The sequence below is a fragment of the Amphiprion ocellaris genome, chromosome 24 (genome assembly GCF_022539595.1).
Source record: "Amphiprion ocellaris isolate individual 3 ecotype Okinawa chromosome 24, ASM2253959v1, whole genome shotgun sequence".
In the NCBI taxonomy this organism is placed as follows: domain Eukaryota; kingdom Metazoa; phylum Chordata; class Actinopteri; family Pomacentridae; genus Amphiprion; species Amphiprion ocellaris.
Window position 1 is genome coordinate 3,246,533 of NC_072789.1, and position 25,217 is coordinate 3,271,749.

Here is a 25,217-nt window from a genome sequence, read left to right on the forward strand (position 1 = left end):
TCAAGAAGTAGAGACATTTTGGGCTCATTCCGGCGGTACTAAAGCCACCACCGCTGCTGTTTTTGTGTTTGTCCTGCAGATGGCAGCGTCTCTGGGAACCTCAGCACTTCCTCCAGCTGCAGTGAGACCTACACCAGCTACTCCGACATCAAACCTTGACCCGAGAACACTGTCCAGACCCTGTCCCTCAACCTAAATCCATTTCTAGGTGGAAAGCTGATCTGACAGGAACCGAAATGATCCTTTTTTCCCTCCCATTCACACAGAAAACCCCCCTCACACTATGTAGGATTAAACCAACGACCAAATCAGACACCTTAGTGAAAGAAAAACTTTCAGTCTCAGTCTTGGTTGAATCTAAGTGTATTTAAATAGAAAACATCAGGGATCAGCCACCTCCTGTCAGGCCTTCTTTCAAACTCTTAACTTCATTTAACCCTTGTGATTATGTAGCATTAAAAGTGGACAATTCCAAGAATATTTGCGCTAAAAAAAACGACTGCCAGTGTCGACAACATCGCGGCACGGCGACAGATTCTTGTGTGAAACTTCCACAGATAGCATCAGACAGGTATTTCACATGATACACCGGCTTTCGTGTCAGACGCTGATCGTACACTGTGAAAAGTAGCAGGCGGCTGCAACGAGAAAAACGCTTTCGGCGCGTCTTGGAGCGAAACTGAGCAGGTCGAATGTCCGGGGCATGTTGCCGTAAGCCTTTACTGTACATGGGTGTCAAAGTAGTTGGTTTTTCTATTCCCTCCCCTCTTTCAGGAATGCTGTATTCCTCCTGTAACGTTCCCACGAGCTTCCTTTAAAGCCTGTTCTTTTAAAAACACAGAGCCGCCAGCCAGGTGAATGTCACCAACAGCACGGCCTGGCAGGTCGGCTGTTACTTGCACTTCTCCAACTTACTGTCTGTACGAAGCGCTTACGCAAAGAGTGGCAGCGTGGACAACTCTGGAACCTCTTTGTTGTTTTTTAAAAGAGGAATTACGTAACTCGCCTCTGAACTGCTCTGGATTTTTACCTCTCAGGAAGCCCAAGAAGTTGTGGGCAGACGGGTGTGACCGCATACCTGCTTGAGTCGACTACACTTCGTCTTTTATGTGTGTTCTTTGCTCATACCTGCAGAAAGTCTCAAAAGCCACGTCCGATTTACACAAAAGGCCCGATCTGGTTAAATTACAAGCTGTTTACGAGGTTGAGTGGGTGTCATGGTGGTTCATTTTTATGCTATTGGAAATACTCTGCACGTTGTCCCACTATTGTGTCGCCTAAAGCCTGCCGTGTCCTCATCTCTTTGGTCCGAGCCCCGTTCAGGCGTGTGACAGTAGCCATTTCTCCACAAGCCAGACCTGCTTGACGTGTTCACGCCTCCAGCCCGAGAGCAACATTGGTTTACTCGACATCAAAATGTAAAAATCAGAAAGTCTGACTCAACACTGAATGGCACCTTTTCTACTGCATCCACACTGGAAAACAATCCTTTCCCACCTGTGTGACCCTGTCGTCGCACTAAACCCCCACCTGTTTTTGTCCGGTTCGCAGGTTGTTCGGTGTCAAAACGTGAGCTAAACTGCGGCTCGTTCTGTTCTGTAAGACTGAGAAAATGTACAGATGTGTCCTCGATACCTCACGGTTTTCCTCAAGAGCATGATCATGGTTTCTCTGTGAGTGTCCTTGTCTCTCTCTGTGTGTGTCATCACTCTCCCGGACGAGGCTATATTTCTACCTGCTGTATATCGTGAGAGTTTATTTTCTGCCCTCTTACTGAAGCTGACACACGGGCGCTAAACTTGTCAGTGTTTGATCGTGATCCCACAATAAAGAATCATTTGTACTCTTAAATCGGAGGCCGGAGAACATGAGAAAGGGTTCTATTTTTTAGTTTCTGTTTATGCAGCACATTGCAGCGACCACTGTTTTTATTTTCCTATTGTATATCTACTGAGTATGTGTTGATATAAGAGTACTATAATGAGACATATCTGTGTATATTTGTACATATGTAATTCTGACTTGTATGTAAAATTAAAAGCAGCTTTAATAAAGTCTGAGATGGTTTCCTCTGTGGGATTTTGCGTTTTTTTATTTAGTTTGTTTAGTTTTTTATTTATATATATTTTTCAAATTTAATTTTATAGAATCGTATTTACTTTTATTAATCTTCTCCGCACTTTTTTGCTCTCATTTGTTATTTTCCACTTTTTATTGTTTACTTTATCTTCAACATGTTTTAAGTTTTCTTATCTTCTGTCTCCTTTGCTTTTTTAGTCAGTTTTAACTAATTTAGAATTATTCTGTAAAATTTGCACACACTTTATTCAGCATGTCTGCAGTTTTCGATTGATGTGAGTAATATTATTTTATTGTTTATTATTCTATCTTTTATATTTTTTAAATGTTTACCTTTGCCTGTGATGTTGTATGCTTATGGAGTCACAGGAGTGCCACAATAAAATATAAATCTGTTGGAAAATAAAGAAATAAATGTGTAAATATAAAGAGAAATAAATAAATAAATCTGTTAAGAAACCAGGAGATAAATGTGCAAATATAAAGATAGATAGATAGATAGATAGATAGATAGATAGATAGATAGATAGATAGATAGATAGATAGATAGATAGATAGATAGATAGATAGATAGATAGATAGATAGATAGATAGATAGATAGATAGACAGACAGACAGACAGACAGACAGACAGACAGACAGACAGATAGATAGATAGATAGATAGATCTGTTAAAGTTAGGAAATAAATGTGTAAATATAAAAAGGAATAAAAACAAACAAAGCTGTTTAAAATAAGGAAATATATAAATATAAAGGCAAATTTTGTCTTTGCTTTTCCCTTTGTTTTTTTCCTTTTGCCTTTGCTTTTACTTGATGCAATGACAAAAGAAAAAGCAATGACAAAATGGAAAAACAAAAGGAGAAACAAAGGGTAAAGACAAATTAACCTTTTATTTCCATATTTATTTATTCTTTTATTTATTCTTCTTTATTTTTACATATTTATTTCCTTATTTTTAATATTCATTCTTTTATTTATTCCTCTCTATATTTCCACATTTATTTCCTGATTTTTTTAACAGATTTATTTATTTATTTTTATATTTACACATTTATTTTTTAACAGATATATATTTTATTGTGGCACTCCTGTGACTCAACATCTGCTGCTATATATATAACGTACACATATATAACAAACTTGCTAGCTTACTAATTTCTTATTAGTTTTATAATTTTTTACAAGTTTAGGCATTCGACCTTCATTTATCATTTATAATAATGTCACATTTATTTACTATTAATTCTTTATTATGAACCAGAAGCGTAGGTTGAACCACGTGGTATCTCTCCTCCAATCAGCTTCCCCCGCTGTAAACCGTCAGGATTCGGCCTGGGGTGCGTTCCAATAAGTTCTATCTCCAACCTTCACTTGTTTTCTCGGCCGTTTATCGATCTTAGGGGTTAATTAACGATCACTAGAGTTGTTTTGTATGTAATTACGGCGACTTACATTATCCTTGTGCTTACTTTAATACACACAATGCACAAATACGTGCGGCAAGAAGGGCGTCACATGAGAGGATGCGAACGAGACTCCGCCGCGGCTGGAAAGATACAGATCCGCCAAGTTAGCTAGCATGCGCCGCACTGCTACCGGAAGTGACGCTTTTGCGCAATAAAGCAAAGACACGCGTGTGGCAGCGTGACAGTGTGTAAAATGTGGTGAATTCTCATTTGAATTAGTAAATTACAGCCACATTTTGTTTAGTCGTGGCTATATGAGTTGAAGATAAAACCTCGTGTCGCTTTCTTTAAATTTTAATTCGACATAACGAGGTTGCGTTGCGGTTTTACTTTGAAGCCGCCCGCCGGACGTCGCCGACCTTCGACTACGCCAGCTCGACGGGCAGACTGGAGAGCGACCAGATGGAATTCTGCGCTGCCTTCTTAACAGATTCCACACATTTTAAAATCTATCGCACGCAGTTTTAGCTGACTCTCCGGCTAACCGACAGCCCTGGCGTGACCGCTAACGCCTTTCTGGGAGGCTCGGCTGCGCTGCGAACCGGGACAGAAGCGGTGTGAAGACGTTTCCAGAGACCAAACATCTCCCCTACTGTAAGTCTCGCCTGTCGAAGAGCTTCCAGATAAACCAGCGGTTCACATATTTACTGCCCTTGACAGTCTTTGTAACTTCAGTCGGGGGGTTGACACGTTGAAACGTCCGCCGTGGAGCCAAACGAGTCCACCCTAATGTCCTTTTAAAAGCGGGTTGTTTCTGAACGGATGCGGACAAAACTGTGATTAGCTCAGAAAATCTGTCAAACAAAAAAGGGAGTTTGGCCGGAGGGGTGTAGCCGTGTTAAAGCACATTGTCTGGGACTGTTCCTGCGGCCTAACTGCTGTTTACAGCCCAGAAGCTCTTCCTGCTCTCAACACGGTCGTTAGGGGCTCTTTAATTCTCCCGTAGAACATCTACGCCGTGTCTCTTTCTGCTTTTGTTTTGCTTTTTTTCCTCCCTCGTATGCTACTTTAGACGAGCAGCGTCAAGCTAACGTCTATGACAACAGTTCATTTCCCCCCCGTAATGGATTTCAAAGCAAAACAGTGCAAAAGCCAGCTAGTAGTTATGTTTTGTTTTGTGTGTTTATCAATCAAAAATTCTAAATATCGTCTGATTATAGTTTCTCAAATGTAAGGTTTTGCTGTTTTTCACTTTGGAATAGCAAATAAATGTGTAATAAAACAGGCAAACAGACAAAAAAAATAATGCGCATAAAATAAAATTATTCATGTACATTTTGTAGTGTCACAACCTTAGGTCAAGTCAGGTTAATCTTTATAATCATCAAGTTGTAGTTTTATGTAATTTTTGTAGAATCCGAGTTATTTTTTGTGTATTTGGGATAATTTCTATTTAAAATTCTGAATATCTTCTGATTATAGCTTCTCAAATGTCAGGTTTTGCTATTTTTCACTTTACAATAGTAAATAAACATGTAATAAAACAGGTAAAAAGTAAACAAATAAACCCACACATAAAATAATGCTCATAAAATGAAATAATTCATGTATATTTTTGTAGGAGGCCAAAATGAGTGAAGTCAGGTTAATCTCTACAATTATTAAGTTGTAGTTTCTATAATTTTTGTAGGGTTAGTGTTTATTTTTTGTGTTTGAGGTTATTTTCTATCTAAAATTGTTAATATCATCTGATTATAGCTTCTCAAATGGAAAATATTGCTGTTTTCCACTTTAAAATAAGAAATGTGTAATAAAACTTGTAATATGACAAAATAATGAACAAAAAACCCACACATAAAGTAATGCTCATAAATTAAAATAATTCATGGATATTTTTGTATGTATTTTGACCTTAGGTCAAAAATAAATAAATAATAAATAAATTGTAGTTTATCTAATTTTTGGAAGATTAATGTGACTTGTTTGTTTGGGGCATTTTTTAAATCTAAAATACTATTTTCTTATTGCAGCTTCTCAGATGTAAGATTTTGCAGTTTTTTTCACTTTAAAATAATAAATAAATGTGTAATAATAAATGCAAACAGACAAAAAATGAACAATTAAACCCACACACAAAAGATAATGCTCATAAAATAAAATAATAATAAAGCTTGTTGCCCATAGGACAGAGGATCAAGTAAGTAACGGTAGTTTATCTAATTTTTGTAGGATTAGAGTTGATTTTTTGTTTGTTTGAGGCAATTTTCTATCAAAAATTCTAAATATTTTTCTGATTCTAGCCTCTCAAATGTAAAGTTTTGCTGTTTTTTTTACTTTAAAATAATAAATAAATGTGTAATAAAACAATCAAACACAAAAAAATACATAAAATAAGGCTAATAAAATAAAATAAAAGTGAATTTGTTGTATTTTCATGTATATTTTTGTAGGGTCATAACTTTAGTTCAAAATTAGTCAACTTGGGTGAATTTCCATAATTACTAATGCGGTCGGGTTTTAGCCTTAAGATGTATTAAACTCAGGTAAAGTTGTAGTTTGTATAACTTTTGTTGGGTTAGTGTTTGTTTGTTCAGCTGTTTTGGGGGAAAATGATCAATGTTTTGCTGTTTTTAACTTTGAAATGAAAACAAATACAGAACAAAACAAGCAAACAGACAAAAAATCCAAACAAAATGTTGCATTTGGAATAAAAATAAAAATGCTATTGCTCATAGTTCAAAATTAGGAAGATTAATGTCTGTATTAATCACACTGTAGGGTCTTAGCCTTTGACAAAGTTATATTTTATATGATTTTTGAATGTTTGTAATCCTTCGTATATAAATTACTCAGGTAAATTCACAACATAAATACCCTCGTAGGGTCTGAACCCCAATATTTAAAGTTGTTAGGTTCATTTAAACTTATTTTCTTCCTGTTGTTTTAAATGTTTTATAATAAAAACATTGGGGAGATCATAGTGGCGTTTGATATGTGTGAATGCACAAAACAAGCAATCTGAAAATGTCACCACAGCTTCTTTTGTTTTCTCCATTTTCTGGCACTTTGGAGACCAAATAATGGTCTGACTAATTGCATAAATAATTGACAGCTTCATTAGTGACAGCCCTGTATTTATTATTGTTCCAGTACAGCAGTATAATAATGCAGCTGCTCAGACGGGAGGTTTTTGCTCTTTTTTGTCTGTTTACATGACTGTACAATTTAATAAGTAATATTTCAATTACTTGTGTTAATTTACATCACAAATATCACTAAATTCATCATTTATTGCTCTACTGGAAAGCTAACAAAACTGTAACTTGACTTATTTTGCTGTTTTCTGACATTTTGGAGACTAAAAATTATTTGACAAATTGAAAAACAGCATTGGTAAGTTCATTATTGATGCTGATAATAGTCACTTAGAGCCTTTTTTTGTTTGTTTTTTAGAGACCAGTGAAATATTAAAATATTCTGCAGAACTGTAAATAATATGCCTTAAAAAATTACTGATACTCCACGATTAGCTGGTTTCTTTGCTAAATATTCCGAACCACATGCTCTCCTGTCTCGACGCTGTGCTTTTATTTTGAAGGCTACACTACACTCCATGCTGTATTCTTCTGGTTACCTCCATTTGCCTTGATATTCCAGACACCAGATCAGATCCTGTAGTCTCCCATATCCTGGTAGGCCTGTCCGACACTGATTCAGAACGTTAGGTCAAGAGAACTCCTACGTTCTAGTCCAGGTGTGTCGTTCTGTCTGGGATAAATCAGGGATTCTGTCAGCTTTTTAAGTGACTCTATAGAGCCAGTTGTTACTGGTTGTAGTGTTGCTGCACGAGGACAGTTTTTGGTGGTAGTGCTCACCTTACAAAGTTAAAAGAAAGAGGTTATTTTACATTGTTATCAGTCCTGGGAATGGACCGGATGAGCTGCTGTTTGTCCTCAGGGATCTCCTTGAGGCCTGCCGTGACGCAGCATCATCAGCTCAAACACTTAGATTCCCATTTCTCCGGCTACGTGCTGACGCTGCAGCAGAAAACAAAGACACAAATCTGCTCTGTCAAAGTAGAACTGAGCGGCAACGAGGGTCTTTTCAGGATGTTAATAGCACAACCTGTGGGTCTTTCACTTTGATTTTAGAAGTGCTGAATATCCTCGTTGCTTCTCCATGAGCTCTTAAATCCTGTTGTGTGTTTTCATGAATGAACATGAACCTCTGCCTCTGCATTCCAGCCAGTCAGGAAGAAAAGCTGTGAAATTATAGGAAGTTTCTTATTGAAAAGGCCTGTTAAATACCCTCTTGACTTAACGAACCAGATTTGCAAAGAGCTCCTGAATGCCTCACCGGCGTAAACCTATGAGAGAGATTAAGCTTTTGCATTTGATGTTTCCTCAGAATGAAGACATGTTGCACAATCCAGCGTCTGAGTCATTTATTTTCAAGTAAAGTCAATCCACAGCCTCTGTTCTCACTACATACCATGAGAAACCCAGCCTGGGTTCATTACTACTGCTGTCTGAACGGCATGCAGGTGTGACGGGTCACTACTTCGCCACCTCTCCTGGCCGGATGGCTACTTTGGAATGACACTGATTAGTCATCAAAGCCACCCACTGATACAGTTTGCACTTGTTACCGTGTTTGTTACTGTAATCAGATGCTGCAAAAGGGCAGCTGGGCTGTTTGATGAGGGCAGGGCCAGGAGAGACTAATACAACCGTATTAGTCATTCATGAACAGGTCGATCCGAACACACCGAGTGGATGGTAAATGAAGGATGCACATGATTGGTAAGAATAGAAGTAAACAAACTGAAGTTAGGCGTGGGGAAAAAAGTAAATTAAGGTCATGATGTACCACTGCTAGCATCAGTTGTGAAATAAAACATTTTGGCAATAAACTGATGTAGACTGTGATAATTATCCCTGTAAGACCCAAATAGAGAAGAAAAATGAGCAAAAAATTAAATAAATAAAATAACAATAAATAAATGAATATATTTATATATAAACCCAAATATAGAAAACAATGAGCAAAGAAATGAAATAAAATGAAACTAACAAAAATGTTTTTATATTTATATATATATATATATATATATATATATATATATATAAAAACCCAAAAAGAAAGAAAAAAAAGAAATTGAAAAAAATAAACTAAGAAAAATTATATAATTATATATTATATAATTTAGAAAATATATAATGAATAAAATAACTTCTCTTTTGTTCCCTAAACACTTATAACAAGATATGAATCACAGGCAGAACATTTTACTGTTTTATAATACTTTGTCCTTTAGTATTTATTTAACTTTACAATAGAGAGGAGTTTCCAAGTACAAAAACATGCAACAAAGCATTAAACCTCTGCGAAACTATATAACCTTAAAAAATAGTGAATCTGTCAATAAGTCATGAAATACATCTGGTCTTGTACTTCTTGTTGCTGCTAATTAGATATAGGTTATAGTACAGGTGAAGTTGCCGTAAAACATTATTTCTGCGGCCCTCTGATGCCCGCTAACGTTAAATCACATTTTCTCTACTACATTATTTTCTTTGCCATGAAGTCAGGACTCACATGAACCAAAATAAAAACCAGAGATGCCTTTCTCAGATGTAAAACATGTCATCTTTGATAGAGTTGCATTTTAAATCTATAATGGTCACCAACAGTCCGACACTAATGTTCCTCCATAACAACACAGTGAGTTTCTGTTCCAGTCTGGGTCTCCTTCTAGGATTTTCTGACAGTAAAACGAAGAGTGACATCATGACGATTGCTGAAGACAGACAGTAATGTTCAACATTTTAACTTTTTCTCTTAACTGAAACAGGAGACACGTTGAGTCATTGTTAATTTCATAATGTCGTTGTAAATTTTCCTGTAGGCTCAGCCCACTCCTGTAATGTTTCCTGGCTGTAGTTTACTCCTGGATGTTACTGAGGATTTTCAGAGCTCCGTGTGTTTGACAAACGGCGCGAGGACGTCATTCTGCGCGACTCCGACCCTGAACAGCATTTACTGTTTTATAAAAATTAAGAATATATTGGCGTTAAATCAGTAAATGTCCTCCTGTTCACCTTCTTCAATTTTGAGTTGTTTGGTTCTGCCGCTACAGAATCAACTGCCCGTTTGCGCATGCGTGACGACAAGTCTATTTGGACAAACTGCCCGAAATGCGTTGCCAGAGACTTCTCAGGGATTTTGAGTCATTCTGCGCTGTAGATGCTTTAAAATGTTTAATCGGATAAATCATGGCGATATAATGAAGATAGTATGAAATTCATCAGAAATCCAGTGTAGACATTGTTAATGTGGTAAATGACTATTGTAGCTGGAAATGTTTCATGGAATATCTCCATAGAGGTACAGAGGAACATTTCCAGCAACCATCACTCCTGTGTTCTAATGCTACATTGTGTTAGCTAATGGTGTTGAAAGACTCATTGATGATTAGAAAACCCTTGTGCAGTTATGTTAGCACATGGATAAAAGTGGGAGTTTTACTGGAAAACATGAAATTGTCTGGGTGACCCCAAACTTTTGAACGGTTGTGTACATATGGAAACCAATAACTGGCTTGGATGATTATCAGTTCACTCATTCTAGCAACTACCAGATTGTGAGTTGAGCAAAATACTCTTAGAGAAGATGATTTTGTGATGGTATTATTAGTAATTTTAAGAAAACAAGTAGTACTGTGATCTACCAGTGAGAAGTTTAGCTACACAACAGTCTTCTGTCAGGCAGCCATACAGTATAGAGGGCTTACATTATATAAAATGCTCTGTTCAGCGTTGCTCTGTCAAAGATGAAAGTGAAGGCCATTTTCTTTTAGATGTGTGCTTTTACACTAAGCCTATATGTCAGCTGTAAAGGTCGCGCTTAAAGATAATCCAGGAGAAATCTGCTTACAGCTGGAATATGTCGTCACTCTGTATCTCCGCTCAGGTCGCAGGAATTTACTTTGAATGTTTGGAAAGAGGCGACCAACCTGGTTCTGTTAAAACAGGAAACTGTCACAAGACGAGCCGCTCGCCCACTGAAAACCTTCATTCTGTCATACTCGGAGGAATGAAGGATTTGGTGTCTGTCGTGAAGTCGACACAGACATCTGATAAGATCTGAACATGTGATGTGAGCTGGCATTGAAGCTAAACAATACGTTTATCAACCCAGAGTAGACAATCAGTTTTGAGGAGTTTCTGCTTTTTTGTCTTATTTTTGTGACAGTAAACTGAATATAGTTTGGTTTAAACTGCTGGTCAGGAAATAAGAAACTTTGATGAGCAATTTTGATTAATTGAAAAGCTAATAGTTGTGTATTTTCATGCATTATGTTGTCCAGTTACACACTGAATGCTATGAATCTGAATAAAGCATGCTGAAATCTGTATTTTTGTTGTTAGGAGCCAAGATCGAGATTAAATCATCAGTTCAGTTATCGGTTATTTCACTCTTTGCTTGACTAATCAGTCTTTGCAGTCCCAGGAATGTACACGACGATAATTAACACAAAATGAATCAACTAACAGCTACAAAAAGAGACTGAAGCATATTATTTTCTGCATAAAATGTAGTCATTTAGCTCATGTAGTCCCTCTTGATCATAGCTAAAACATTTGTCACTGTGAAGTCAACACAGACATCTGATAAGATCTGAACATGTGATGTTTGCTGGCGTTGAAGCTAAACAATATGTTTATCAACCGATATAATAACTTGTCATTTTTCAAGCAAACACGTGAGATAGTAAAGAGTCAGTTTTGAGGACTTTCTGCTTTTTTGTCTTATTTTTGTGTCAGTAAACTGAATTTATTTTAGTTTCAACTGCTGGTCAAGAAAAAATTAGAAACTTTGATGAGAAATTTTCAGAATTTTATAGGCAAAAAAATTGATTAATTGAGAAGCTAATAGTTATGTGTATTTTCATGCTATATGTTGTTCAGTATGGAATACAACATGCTGATATCTGTATTTTTTTTTTGTTGTCAGAAGCCAAGATTGAGATTAAATGATCAGTTCAGTAATCTGTTATTTAACTCGTTACTTTACCAATCAGTCTTTGCAGTTCCGGGAATATGCACAATGATAAATAACACAAAATTAATACAAATGAAGCCTAAAATGTATTATTTTCTGCATAAAATACAGGTGATATTCTACTTTGGGCTTATTCTGACACTGCAGGTTTGTACCTCAGTCTGGCTCAGAGTGATATTATGCTTCATAATCTTATTAAAACGAGACTCTCAGTCATTCCTGTCTTCTGCATCCTTGCTAACCTTTAGCTTTATTCTGTATATCTTCATTCGAAGCTCATTTAGTCCCTCATGATCACAGCTAAAACATTTTCATTTGGGGCAATGTGGGACCTCTGCGTTTAGATCAGACTGAAGCCGAGCAGCTAGCTGTGTGTGTTTGAGCCCAGTGGGCATCCGATTAATTCCATTACATAACATTTAGTCAGTCTTAAGCAGGCTACAAATGAAAATGAAGGCTCCACAGTAACCAGCTGCTTAAGCTTTTCAGGACTCAAAGACGTGTTATTAGATGATTAAAATGGACCCGTTCCGTATTCTTTAATAATTCCAAACATTTAGCTCCAGCAGCGGCAGCAGCAGACTGGACGTGTTGAACTCCAGGACAAGTTGTTGATGTGATTAGATTAAAAAAGCAGCAGAGCTTGTGCAAGTGCGGGTCCCCTTTCATGATAAATACTTCCTCATGGCCTGTTTATCCTTCAGCAAATATTGACAGTTGTGAAGGTGTGTCGTCATCATGTAGTGTGAAGATAAAGCCAAACAGAAGGAGGCTTGTTGTGGCTCTGATTTCCAACAGTAAACCTCAAAGGTGCACTTTTTATCCACTCAACTCGCGTTAGGACATTATCTCAATACAGTGATTTTGCATTACTTTGCTAGATGATATGTCCTGAAATCTGCAAGAAAAACTATCTCTGAAGAAATAAAAGTCAAGAACTACAGTCTGTTCTATAAATATTTGGACATTGGCACAATTTTCAGCATTTTGGCTCTGAACACCACCACAAATGAAACAGTCGAGATCTGCTTTAAGTGCAGACTTTCAGCTTTAAATTGAGGGTATTTACATCCAAATCAGGTGAGCGGTGGAGGAATTACAACACATTTTAGATGTGTCCTCCACCTTTTTAAGGGACTAAAAGTAACTGGACAGACTAATAAAATCATAAATGTAATTGTAACTTTAATATTTGGTTGCAAATCCTTGTCCCAGTCAATTGGCGCTTTTCCACCAGCACCTACTTGGCTCGACTCTACTTGGTTTGTGAGGTTTTACATTAGGACATAGTACCAGGTACTATTTTAGTACCTACTCTGCTGGGGTTCCAAGTGAGCTGAGTCGAGCCGATAATGTGACGTCTACAGAGTGCATGCCGCTGAATGGACAGGGAGTGACGACACACGAGAGTGACTCCTTCACGAAACCCAACTCTGCAATTTTAAAAAAAAAAATGGCAAAAACGACGGTGCCTTCTCTGACTCTCTTCTTTTACTCTGCATCTGACAAAAAGCCACAGACCGAGCAGCAGGTATACCATCGCCTCCATGTCCTTCATTGTTGTGTTGCATTTGTGTTGCACACAAATGACGTTAAGGGACTTCCGGACCGTCGTGCTATGATGACTCCACCCACGATGAGGTGGTGCTCAATTGTAATGGAAAAACAACCTAAACCGAGTCGAGCTGAGTAGGTGCTAGTGGAAAAGCACCTAATGATAATCTGAAGTATAGAACCCATAGACATCATCAGATGCTGGGTTTGGTCCCTGGTGATGTTCTACCAGGCCTCTACTGCTGCTGTCTTCACTTCCTGTTTGTTCTTGGGCCATTGTCCCTTCAGTTTTGTCTTCAGCATGTGAAATGCATGATCAGTTGGATTCAGGTCAGGTGATTGACTTGGCCATTGCAGAACATTCCTCTTCTTTGCCTTAAAAACTCTTTGGTTGCTTTCGGGTCATTGTCCATTTGCACCATGAAGCACCGTCCAATGAGTTCTGAAGCACGTGGCTGAATATCAGCAGATAAAATTGTCTGAAACACTTCAGAGTTCCTCCTGCTGCTTTTGTCAACATCTTCAATAAATATAAGAGAACCAGTTCCATTGGTAGCCATACATGCCCACAGCATTATACGACCACCACCATGCTTCACTGATGAGCTGGTATGCTTTGGATCTTGAGCAGCTCCTTCCCATCATTCCGGTACGAGTTGATCTTGTCCATAGGACGTTGTTCCAGAACCGCCCAGGCTCTTTTAGATGTTTTTTGGCAAACTCTAATCTGGCCTTCCTGTTTTTGAGGTTCACCAATGGCTTACACCTTGTGGTGAACCCTCTAATCACTCTGGTGAAGTCTTCTCTTAACTGTTGACTTTAACACAGATACGCCCACTTCCTGGAGAGTGTTCTTGATCAGGCCAACTGTTATGAATGGGTTTTTCTTGACCAGGGAAAGGATTCTTCCGGGTCTTTTGGTATTGCTGAGCTCACCAGTGCGTTCTTTCTTTTTCAGAATGTACCAAACAGTTGATTTGGCCACACCTAGTGTTTTTGTTATCTCTCTAATGGGTTTGGTTTGGTTTTTCAGCCTAATGATGGCTCGCTTCACTGATTGTGACAGCTCTTTGGACTTCATATTGAGATTTGACCTCACCAGATTCCAAACCATACCACACATGAAATGAACTTTTGACCTTTTATCTGCTCCTTGTAAATAAAAGAATGAGGGAATAACACACACCTGGCCATGGAACAGCTGAGCAGCCAGTTGTCCAGTTACTTTTGGTCCCTTAAAAACGTGGAGGACGTATATAAAATGTGACGTAATTCCTACAGCGTTCAACTGATTTGGATGTAAATGCCCTCAAATTAAAGCTGAAAGTCTGCACATCTTGACTGTTTCATCAATGTGTTAGTTCCCCCCTGAGTCTTTCTTCTTCACCCCAAGTTAGTTAACTTCTCTCCCATTGTGTTGATAATCGCCACCATAAGGATTCATGTACCTGCTTGTTTTAACAAACATCTTTGTATTTAGTGTCAGCGTGCCAAAGAATGTGGACCTCTTCTACAGGTTTACAGATAAAAGTGACTAAACACATCGAATTTAAGCAATTATAAGGCCTTTTCTGTCTTCAGATCTCGGCTCCTTGAGTTCATCTCAACCTTCTGGCGCCTCTGACATGTGAAAAGATTATTTTGAGCACTCACCAGCCTGTTTACAATATATTGTGCCTTCCCCCCCTTTGCTATGAGGCATCTCGCTCCCCTTGATTTCATTTGTTAACTGTGAATTAGCTGCCTGCCCTTTAGCCCAGCGCCATTGTCTCTGTATCGGAATAAAGCATCAAAAATCATCATAAAAAAACAAGGCAGAACAACCGATGTTTAAATCGATCCCTGAGGACCCAAACTGAAAACACTGAGGCTGTGCTGAGAATAGTAAACACTGAGATTTTGCCTTTGTCAAGTGAAAACCTTGTGATTCCAATTCGTTCTGTTTTCTCGTTTCTGTGGAACCCCGAGTAACCCCGAGTAATTTCACAAAAGGATCTTCTTTCTCCTTTAATATGCGTAGAGATTTCATTTTACAGTTATTTGGGAAGGCTCCTTCCACCGCTGCTCTCATTTGTTCATTACTGTGGTGACGCTCGCTGCTCTCCTGTTTGTTCTCTTTATTTTACCCTCGCTGCTCTGCCCGGTGACAGATGACCCCTTCTTGACAACTTCATGAAATCTAACATCGACCACGTTGGGTTTTATGTCACATAATTAGATCTTTGCAATGGAGCAGAATTGATTCAGTTTACCGCTTTGCTTTGCTGTCATCCGGGGAAATCAGACGTACAGCGTTTTACTGTCAGAGCTCTTAATTGTCACGACTCTGCGAGGCTAAACCGAAAACTAGAGACGCGAGGAAACAGATGTGTGCTGGTCGCTCCATTACCTGTTCAACTGGATGCGAAACAGCCAATCATGTGGCGGCATGGAGGGAGGAATGCAGCGGAGGTGGATGGGGAGGAATGGAGGTGGGAGTTGGGGTTAAGAGGGAGGGTAAAGCCCTTTTACATTCCCAGATGAGGATTAGCAGTCACAAGTTCTCTAGCTGTTCATGACCTGGCCTGGATTGTGAAGGCCTCTGTTTGCTTAACGGATCGTTTATACCGTCAGTTGCAATACTGAATAGCACATGTATGGCACAGACACCACTGCTACTTGGCATATCAGTATGTTATGTGGCTGCAACAGTAATAACCTACATCTACAGGCACCTTCCTAACTGTTGATGCCCAAACAGTCTTTGACATTCTGGCAGTACCAGGGCAAAATACAACCCAAGCCCTACTCGGATATTTTGTAAAATTGCATGGATTACATGCAGTCAAGATGGTAAGATGGTCTAGAAACTGACCTGAATGAAAAAAAAATAGCAGTGAATATGGAGCAAGTTAGTAAAAATCCCTAAAGTTTGATTTTTAAACTCAAAAGCTAAATAGTTGCTTTGATTTACCAGCAGCCAGGCCAGTTTTGTCACATTGTTCTCTCCAACTAGCCTTGAAAAGTCAGACTGCAGGTGCTTTTTCTTCCTGTTCTGTGTTTGTTTATTGTTTCCAGTGCAGATAACATGCACTATGACATGACTCAGATGTGGCTGTGGTTTGTTGTGACTCACCACCTCCAGAATCATAACAAAAACAACAACTATATGTAACGAAGTCTGGCTTACTGATGCGACTTTTGCTGCATCAGTTGCTGTCTGAATGGTCTAGAGGTGACATCTGTAAGCTGGAAGAGGAATCCTGAAACACACACAGACTGATTTCTTTCTCTTTTGTTGGAGTCGTCACACCGAGCGGATAGAGAAACATCAGCGTTGAAGGCAGCGAGGCCGTCCCGCCACTAATCCCCCTTTTCTCAAACTTTCCACTGGAAACCAGACATGGGTCAGTGGTTGCTTAGTGACGACCCGTCTCAAGATCCGTATCAGACTGTTGTGTTGGAACGCAGGTTGATGACGGAGTTTAAAACAAAACTGCACAACTTGGTACATGTGCCTGTTTTTGAATTTGAAACATAGTGAGACAAATATTGCAAATCATCAGTGAGTCTACTTGATGCTCATTGGTATATATTTATATACACCAGCGTTCAAAAGTTTGGAGTCACCCAGGCAATTTCATGTTTTTATCCATGCGCTAACATAACTGCACAAGGGTTTTCTAATCATCAATGAGCCTTTCAACACCATTAACTAACACAATGTAGCATTAGAACACAGGAGTGATGGTTGCTGTCCAATCCGGCCCACAGGGCGACTTTGTCAAGTGTAAAAATTACAGAAGACATTAACTGCAGATTGTAAATTAGTAAAACTACAAATTTAAAGTAATTTCTAGACCATGACAAGCTGTTTTGATCATAAAGTAAAATACTAGATTGTACATTGTTCTTTTGTCGTTTTGTCTTTCCTTTTTGTCTCGCTTGTGTTTTTTGTCTTATTTTTGTCATTTTGTGTCGCTTTATTTGTTTTATGTATTGTTTTTGTCGCTTTGTCGTTTTTTTTTTGTCTTTTGGCTTGTGCTGCTTGTCTATTTTTTGTCATTTTGTTCCTTGCTTTTGTCATTTTTTTGTCTTGTTTGCGTCATTTGTACAATTTTTTTCCTTATTTTTGTCGTTTGTCCATGTCTTGTCACTTTGTAACTTTTTTGTCAAATTTTTTGTCTCTTTTTTGTTTTGTTTCATGCCATTTCTCTCATATTTTGTCATTTCTTTCTCGTTTTTGTCGTTTTGTGTCTCGTTTTATAATATTTTGTCTTGTTTTGGTGGGGTTTTTTGTCTTTTTTTGACTTGTATTTTGATCATAAAGTAAAATACTATATTGTTCAGTTCCAGATACCTGCGATTAAAATTTGAAGTTGTGGTTTTCTATAGGTTATTATGCTGTGATTTTTCTGCTCCGGCCCACTGGAGATCAAATTGGATTGAATGTGGACCCTGAACTAAAATGAGTTTGACACCCCCGATCTAAAATGTCTCATTCCGAGCATATCTTCATTCAGATCATCATTCTTTATAGCCACAGATAAAGCATTCCCATCAGAAAAAAAATCATATTTGGGCTGATATATTATGATATAGCTGCATTAAAAAAAATCCTAAATAATGCTGTTAATGTTGGCCTCAAAAACTTAGCACTGAAAGAAAAAAGCCTCAGCTGACTCCATGCTCTATTGATATAGGAGGAACAAAGCCAGACACCTCTTATTCAGAAACTAACTCCTATTATTTTAGTTGCCACTGCTGCTTCCAGCTCATCCCTGACTGCTCCTTTGTGTTCCCTGCTGTCTCCCACAGGTCCCAAGGCGAGTGAGTGTCCATCATGCCGCTGTTTGGTAAATCCCACAAGAGTCCAGCGGACATCGTCAGGACCCTGAAGGAAAACCTGGCCATCCTGGTCAAGCAGGACAAGAAGACAGACAAGGTGGGGAAGGACGCTGTTTTCCTGTGTGTGTCTGTAAATGCCGGAGTGTCCGGGGGCCCGAGGGTGGCAGCCCTCTGTGAAATTAGAGCGTGGAACAGACTGGCCCTGTCATCTCCTGACACTTCACTGTCAAGACATTTACCCTCTTTCACACTAACACACACACAAATCACACACCAGCCAACATCAGGCTCACGCCAGCTGCAGCTTTCCTCTTCCCCTTTTTGCACAGGCCCATATTTACATTTGTTCCTCCATATCGTGCCCTCTAAAAGCCTATTTCGCACCTCATTTGTGTTTTGCAACTTGCAACTTGCCCTCTTTGCTCTGCAGGCGTCTGAGGAGGTGTCAAAGTGTTTGGTGTCCATGAAGGAGATTCTGTACGGGAGCAACGATAAGGAGCCCCACACTGAGACCGTGGCCCAGCTGGCCCAGGAGCTGTACAACAGCGGCCTGCTGATATCGCTGGTAGAAAACCTGCAGGTCGTAGACTTCGAGGTGAGGAGGAAAAGCATAAGGGTGTTTCTCTTTAACCACAGAGGGCATCTGCAGCATCACAAGGGTAGAAGCACAGTTTTATTGAACATTTACTTCTCATTCATTCAATACGTTTTAAAACAGGGGTGTCAAACTCATTTTAGTTCAGGGGCCACATTCAGCCCAGTTTGATCTGAAGTGACCAGTAAAAGCACAGCCGGTTTTGGCCCGCGGGCCTCATGTATGACAGCCCTGATGTAAGACATTAATAAAAATGAAAGCAAACTTGATATTCACAAGATTAAAGAGCCAAATTTGTCCACTGACTGCACACTGAAAAATGATAAGTCGTCGTCACATTGCAGAAATGAACATTCCTCGTGTTATTTTCAGAGTAAAAATGCAGCATATAAAGGAGGACTACTGCAGTGGAGTTCGCTGCAGCAGAATTTAAGGCTTTGATTTGATGTCCGTGTGTTTCCAGGGGAAGAAGGACGTGTGTCAGATCTTCAACAACATCCTGAGGAGGCAGATCGGGACGAGGAGCCCCACCGTTGAATACTTCTGCTCCCACCAGGAGGTCCTGTTCATCCTGCTGAAAGGGTGAGACGTCCGTACCGTACAGACTGTACACAGTGTGACGGATTCCAAGGAGGTGACGCAGCGCTCCGTCTATGTTTGCAGATACGAGACGCCCCAGGTGGCGCTGAACTGCGGGATCATGCTGAGGGAGTGCATCCGCCACGAGCCGCTCGCCAAGGTGGTTCTTCACTCCGAGCATTTCCACAGCTTCTTCAACTACGTGGAGATGTCCACCTTCGACATCGCCTCCGACGCCTTCGCCACCTTCAAGGTAACTCGGGTGTTTCAGTCGTATCAATACCGGCGCTCCACCTCCTCTTTAGGACGAGGTGCTGAGTGGGTTTTTAAATGCTGACATGTCTTCAGATAGCATTGGTTGTGCCAGGATTCAGATTCAGTCAAAAATAGGAAGTGAAATCCTGAATGTTTGTTACATTTTTGAAATTACTAGTTCCCCCACATACAAAAAACTATTCATTTTGAACATTTGTTGTTGAAACTGAAGAATTATAATCTTCATGCAGGTGTAACTGAATGTTTTCTTGAGTAAAATCCTTAAATTGAACACTTTCTCTTGTTGATTAGTGAGTAAGGAAGAAGCAAGGAACTTTAAAAAGGCACTAGAGGGAGTTTTTACACTTTTTTATCTATTATTGGCAAAACAGGACATCAGTCTAAATCTTGAAGGTTTCTTTTTCTCTGTTCTGACTTAGTTGTACTATAAAGTAATACAATAAAATAATGTTTTCTGACAAGCAGATAAACCTTCAGACATGTCAGAAGTCAGAACCGCAAAAAAGCACGCTGCTTTAAAGAGCAACGTGGTTTTAGTCGTTACTTTAACGGTTAGCAAGGTCGTGTTCTATATGTAGTCATTCATATGGCACAATAATTAGGCTACTGTCGTAAATGTCCTGCTGTGAGACTCGCTTTAAAAACAATTTGATATGATATGGCTTTAGTAAGCAGGTTTTACAGGAATATGGTACGCTGTTAAATTAGAACAGTCATACGGTTCCTCTGTTTCATTATTTTGCAGAAAGCCACACAACTGCTCAGTAATGTGCGTTTTTCTGTCTTCCTTCCACAGGATCTTCTGACAAGACACAAAGTTCTTGTGGCCGAATACCTCGAACAGAACTACGATGCTGTAAGTAGTTTAACTCATGCAGCACATGATGGCTTCTACAAATGTTAAGTTTGAAATGCCAGTGTTGCCAGGTGGAGTTTGTTTAGTGAAGGTCACCATCACATCTGATTTGGAAGCGTAAACAGAAACACTGCTCTAAATAAGGAAGCTCACACAGACACATAACTAGATCAGGTATCAGTCACTGCAGCGCTCAATGGCCCAGTCATGTCACACGCAGGCATTCACAGGGCCGTGTGAGAGGCTATTCAATCAGCTGGAAAACACGGCAGATAGGTAGGAAGTGGACCGACAAACACACTTCAGGTTCCAGGAAAGCTAAATCCACGGAAAGCCCTCTCAATGTCACAATGTCTCTGGACACAAAGCTCAGCTCTATGCCGTCAGCCTCCCTTGGCAGAGGGGCCCCTTTCACAGGTCGGGCTCCCAGGGGTCTCAGCCTGAAGTAACCCTCACAAAACGGCCTTTTTACCTGCATGTCGCTGTCGAGAGATGTTGCTGTGGCCTCAGCAGGCTGAGCCAAAATACATGACTTTGATCAGAGTTTGGTGGTCGACAGGTAAACTTAGAGCCACACAAGTTAGTTTAAAGCAGGGGTGTCAAATTCACTTTAGTTCAGGTTCCACGTTCAGCCCAGTTTGATCTCCAGTGACCAGTAAAATCACAGCATAATAACCTATAAATAACCACAACTCCTCATCTTTCCTTTGTCTTAGTGCAATAAGTACATTCTGAAAATGCTCACATTTATGGAATTATCTTTTTCAAAACCTTATGAACAACCTGAAATTTTTTAAGAAAAATAAGTTAAATTTCAACAACATTAGATGTCAGTTTATCATTTACACATTACAACTTCCAGATCACAGTGGATCGACAAAAAGGCACAAAAAATTTTGTCACAGCTATCTGGAACTGAATGATAGAGTATTTTAGAGTATTTTACTATATGATCAAAATGACAAAAGTCAGGCAAGAAACGACAGAAAACAACAAAAACAAGACAAAATGTTACAAAAACGAGACACAAAGCAACACAAAAAAGGACAAACGACACAAGCAACACAAAAAACCCACAAAACGACAAAAAGGAAAAAAAACAACGAATAAAGCGAAACACAAATTGATAAGAAAAGGACAAACAACACAGGCGAAACAGAAAGAAAACTCAAAATGAAAAAAACAAGAAACAAAAGTCACACAAAAAAACAAGACAAAAAAACAACAAAAACAAGACAAAATATGCCAAAAACGAGGTACAAAATGACAAAAGAAAAATGAGCAATCTCGTATTTTACTTCATGATCAAAACAACTTGTCATGGTCTAGAAATTATTTTATAGTTTCACAAATTTACAATCTGCAGTTATTGTCTTTTTACACTTTGAGGGCCGGATTGGAGCCTCTGACGGGCCGGTTTTGGCCCGTGGGCCACATGTTTAAAACCCTTGGTTTAACCCTCCTGTTGTCCTCATTTACAGGCACCAAAAAATATTGTTTCCTTGTCTGAAAAAAATCCAAAAATTCAGCAAAAAAATCCCCAAATTCTGAACATTTGCAAAACCTTCAGGAAGAAAATTCCAATAATTCCTTACAAGTTTCCCTTGAAAGTTTTATTTTCAAAAAAAAATCCCCCAAATTTGGCAAGAAAATTCTTGTAAACATTCACAAAAAATCAACCAAAATCCAGCAGAATTTGCTGGCAGTTTAAGACTTTGTTAAAACAAACGTGACACAAAGAGACGTTTGATGTTAGCTGTTAATAATGTGACATAAAGATCCAAAGTCACAGCGCTCTGACAACTTTAGAGAAAGTTGTGAAAGACAGAAGTTATTTTAGCACTCTGGTTTGTATTTTGCAAGTTTGGAGGAAGTGAAAGGAAGCGATGGCATCCTCACAATGAATCCACTTTCTCTTTGTTATTTATGCTCTGCTTCTGCAAAGGCAGGCACAGTTTGAGAACTTTGGATGGTTTCCTTGGAGTTTAACGGACAAGAAATGTAAACACAGGAGACTGGATATGTTAAACGACAAGCCAAAAGTCTCCAACCTGATCCCAGACTGTTCGTAATGTATACTACGGTGTGTTTCTCATCTCATTGCAGGTGTTTGCAGACTACGAGAAGCTGCTGCACTCTGAGAACTACGTCACCAAGCGGCAGTCTCTAAAGGTTCGGCTCTGACTCATGTATTGATTTACACCAGCACCGAACAAAACATTCATTCGTAATTTGTATTTTCTGTCCCTTGGTTGTAAATAATCTCTCTCCAGCTTCTGGGCGAGCTGCTATTGGACAGACATAACTTCACGGTGATGACGCGCTACATCAGCAAGCCTGAGAATCTCAAGCTGATGATGAATCTGCTCAGAGACAAGAGTCCCAACATCCAGTTTGAGGCCTTTCATGTGTTTAAGGTAAAGAACATCTGGATCTGCTGAACTCTTCAGCATCAGTGAGCCATGGAAAAGATACTTATACATGATGTTTCAATTAACTAAATGAGCCACAGTGCATTCTACCCGCTGCACTTATGAATGTTAAATCATTTTAAAATAGAGCTACACGTCTTTTAGCCTGAAGCTGAGTAAACCTTAAGTCAGGGGTGTCAAAGATACGGCCCACGGGCCAAAACCGGCCCTCCACAGGGTCCAATCTGGCCCTCAAAGTGTAAAAATGAATTCTTACTGTGAAAATATTTAACGACATTGAACACTGTGCAATATAATGTGAGTCAGCAGCTTCAGTGTCACAGAGTTTAGTTACGTTTTTTGTTACATCAACGATAGGGTTCACCCTATCGTTGATGCACTGTCACAACTTTTATGCATTTTTATATATACATTTTCTACATTTACAAAGTTGGGGGACAAATGAACCCTCTAAGACCCAAATATAGAAGAAAAAATGAACAAAAAAATAATCATAAATGTAATTATATGTATATATGAAGCCAAATATAGAAAAAAGTTAGCAATAACCGAGTCGAGCCGAGTAGGTGCTCGTGGAAAAGTGCCTCAATTGATGTCTGACAGGCTTCTTCTTCTGCTTTGTGGCTCTGTGTATAGATTAAATGTCCGACTGGCTTAATTACGAAGTCTGTTGGCCCAAACCCAATCAAAGCCAACATAGCAAAAACAAAACTGAAATCAAGGTTTCCTGCTTAATGAGTCAAAAATGGATGAGGACACGAATCATGACAGTGAGCATGCTGCCGTCACGTTTAACTGAATTATCGTGGTCTGTTCTTCAGGTGTTCGTAGCAAACCCCAACAAGACGCAGCCCATCGTCGACATCCTGCTCAAGAACCAGACCAAACTAATCGACTTCCTGAGCAACTTCCAGAAGGATCGCACGGACGACGAGCAGTTCAACGACGAGAAGACCTACCTAATTAAACAGATCAGGGATCTGAAGAAACCCGCCTCCTAGAGAAGCACCCCTTCCCTTCCCTCCACCCCGACTTTTTATCAGTAGGAAGAGATAGAAAAAAAACACATTAACAATAATGGTTATTCTATTTAAAAGAAATCTTCAAGACATTATTTGTCTTTTTTCTCTTTGTTGGTTCATTAAAAACTTGTGGGAGAGTAGTTCTTAATCACTGATCGTTCTTTTGTAAATTTTTTTCATGAAATCTTTTTTTTTTTTGCCATCTTGTAGCATGTAGTGCCACAACTCATGGCGTTGGAGGCGGCTGATTTGCTTTGTTGGGAGAACCAGCGGTTAAAAAAGCTTTGAGTGGCTGACCATGGGTGCTCCGTTAGCCACCGCTTAAATGAAGTAGCGGCAAATCAGAAAAATGATGAAGAATTTCTGCTTTTTTTGTGTGTGTGTCTGATCAGGATCAGGTGAAATATATTTTACAGTAATTGTGAAACGCATTCTCAGTCATTGGTAGAAGCTTTTTTCGCCACATCCTCTACCGCCAAAGCCAATGACTATCTCTCTTTAGCTAAAAAGCATCATCGGGCTTCAACAGAATCTGAAATGCCAGCACAGCTTCATGGCTAGTAAAGTCTACTTTTTCCTCAAAAAGTCATCTAAAGACAACATTCTTGCCAATTCAACAAGGAAAAGGAAGCGCATCCACCTCAGTAAGCTTCAGCAAGACAAACACAGAGAGAGAGAACTGCTTTGCAACAAAAATGTTGAGAATCTTCACAAATGAAGGGCCTTTTTTTAAAAATTTAACCGTGACATCGGGCTGCTACAGTAAGCTTCAGACGTTTTGATCACTGGTTCTCTTTCCTGGTGGCTAAAAGCACTTTCTGTATGATAAAAATAATATGATGATTCTTTTTCTTCTTTTTTTTAAACTGATCACTGTTTTCACTGCTTGATGCTGTTTTTTTTATATATATATATATATATATATATATATATATATATATATATATATATATATATATATATATATATATATATAGTTTCATTTCTTGTCATGTACAGTTTCTAGTTTGAGTGCCATTGTGAGTGGGAACGTTGACGGAGGCACTTTGCATTTCGGTTTCACTCCTTTTTTTCTTTCTGTACTGTATCAAGTGTTTTTGCTCTGATTTGGATCTGACGTTGGTGTTAAAAAGTAAGAAGCGGTGGAGGATTCAGAGGTGCCTTTTTGTTTTCGGTGTGTTTTTTCCCTTCTTTTCGCTCTTTATTTTGTATTTCCAGTATCTTCTAGGGGGAGCTTAATTATTATGTGGTTGAAAATATGCTCTGGACAGAACATATTTGTTGTGATTAAGCAGTGAACCTCTTAACTCACTATATTTGAGTTACGCTGTCATTTTCAAACTTTTTTTTTTTTTTTTTTTTTTTTGCAGTTGCCATCGACGTAGTTTGTCGCCAAAGTAGTTCTGATTGAACATGTGAATTGCAAACTGTGTCGGCTATAAAACGCGCTGGGAAAGCGAGGCCAAAGTTGACCTGGAACAGCATTCGATGGTGAAATGTAACTGTGAAAAATCCACAAAGCAC

General features: G+C 39.0%; 3 protein-coding genes across 11 annotated transcripts in view; 2 read left to right on the forward strand and 1 right to left on the reverse strand.

Annotated features, from left to right (window-relative positions):
- mcf2la (mcf.2 cell line derived transforming sequence-like a) overlaps positions 1 to 2,072 on the forward strand; it is a 70,969-nt gene extending 68,897 nt beyond the window's left edge. For all 8 annotated transcript variants that reach the window (XM_055008237.1, XM_055008239.1, XM_055008243.1 and 5 more), the window contains one exon: positions 80 to 2,072. In XM_055008237.1, the coding sequence (XP_054864212.1) occupies positions 80 to 159 (80 nt within the window). In that variant the 3' untranslated portion in view covers positions 160 to 2,072. The remainder of the gene's footprint in view (positions 1 to 79) is intronic.
- cdadc1 (cytidine and dCMP deaminase domain containing 1) overlaps positions 1 to 25,217 on the reverse strand; it is a 102,111-nt gene that overhangs the window by 63,914 nt on the left and 12,980 nt on the right. The window lies entirely within an intron of this gene.
- cab39l (calcium binding protein 39-like) lies at positions 3,912 to 23,833 on the forward strand. The gene is made up of 9 exons (XM_023294631.3): positions 3,912 to 4,142; positions 17,904 to 18,030; positions 18,364 to 18,528; positions 18,992 to 19,110; positions 19,192 to 19,360; positions 20,180 to 20,239; positions 22,346 to 22,411; positions 22,513 to 22,656; positions 23,493 to 23,833. The coding sequence occupies exons 2-9, from the start codon at positions 17,929 to 17,931 to the stop codon at positions 23,670 to 23,672; spliced, it is 1,005 nt and encodes a 334-aa protein (XP_023150399.1). The 5' UTR covers positions 3,912 to 4,142; positions 17,904 to 17,928; the 3' UTR covers positions 23,673 to 23,833.

Excerpts from the sequence above, each read along its gene's own strand:
- cab39l (XM_023294631.3), top strand. The coding sequence starts at position 17,929 with ATGCCGCTGTTTGGTAAATCCCACAAGAGTCCAGCGGACATCGTCAGG. Across the intron at positions 19,111-19,191 it reads CTGTTCATCCTGCTGAAAGG|ATACGAGACGCCCCAGGTGG; the intron begins GTGAGACGTCCG and ends CTATGTTTGCAG. Across the intron at positions 22,412-22,512 it reads CCAAGCGGCAGTCTCTAAAG|CTTCTGGGCGAGCTGCTATT; the intron begins GTTCGGCTCTGA and ends ATCTCTCTCCAG.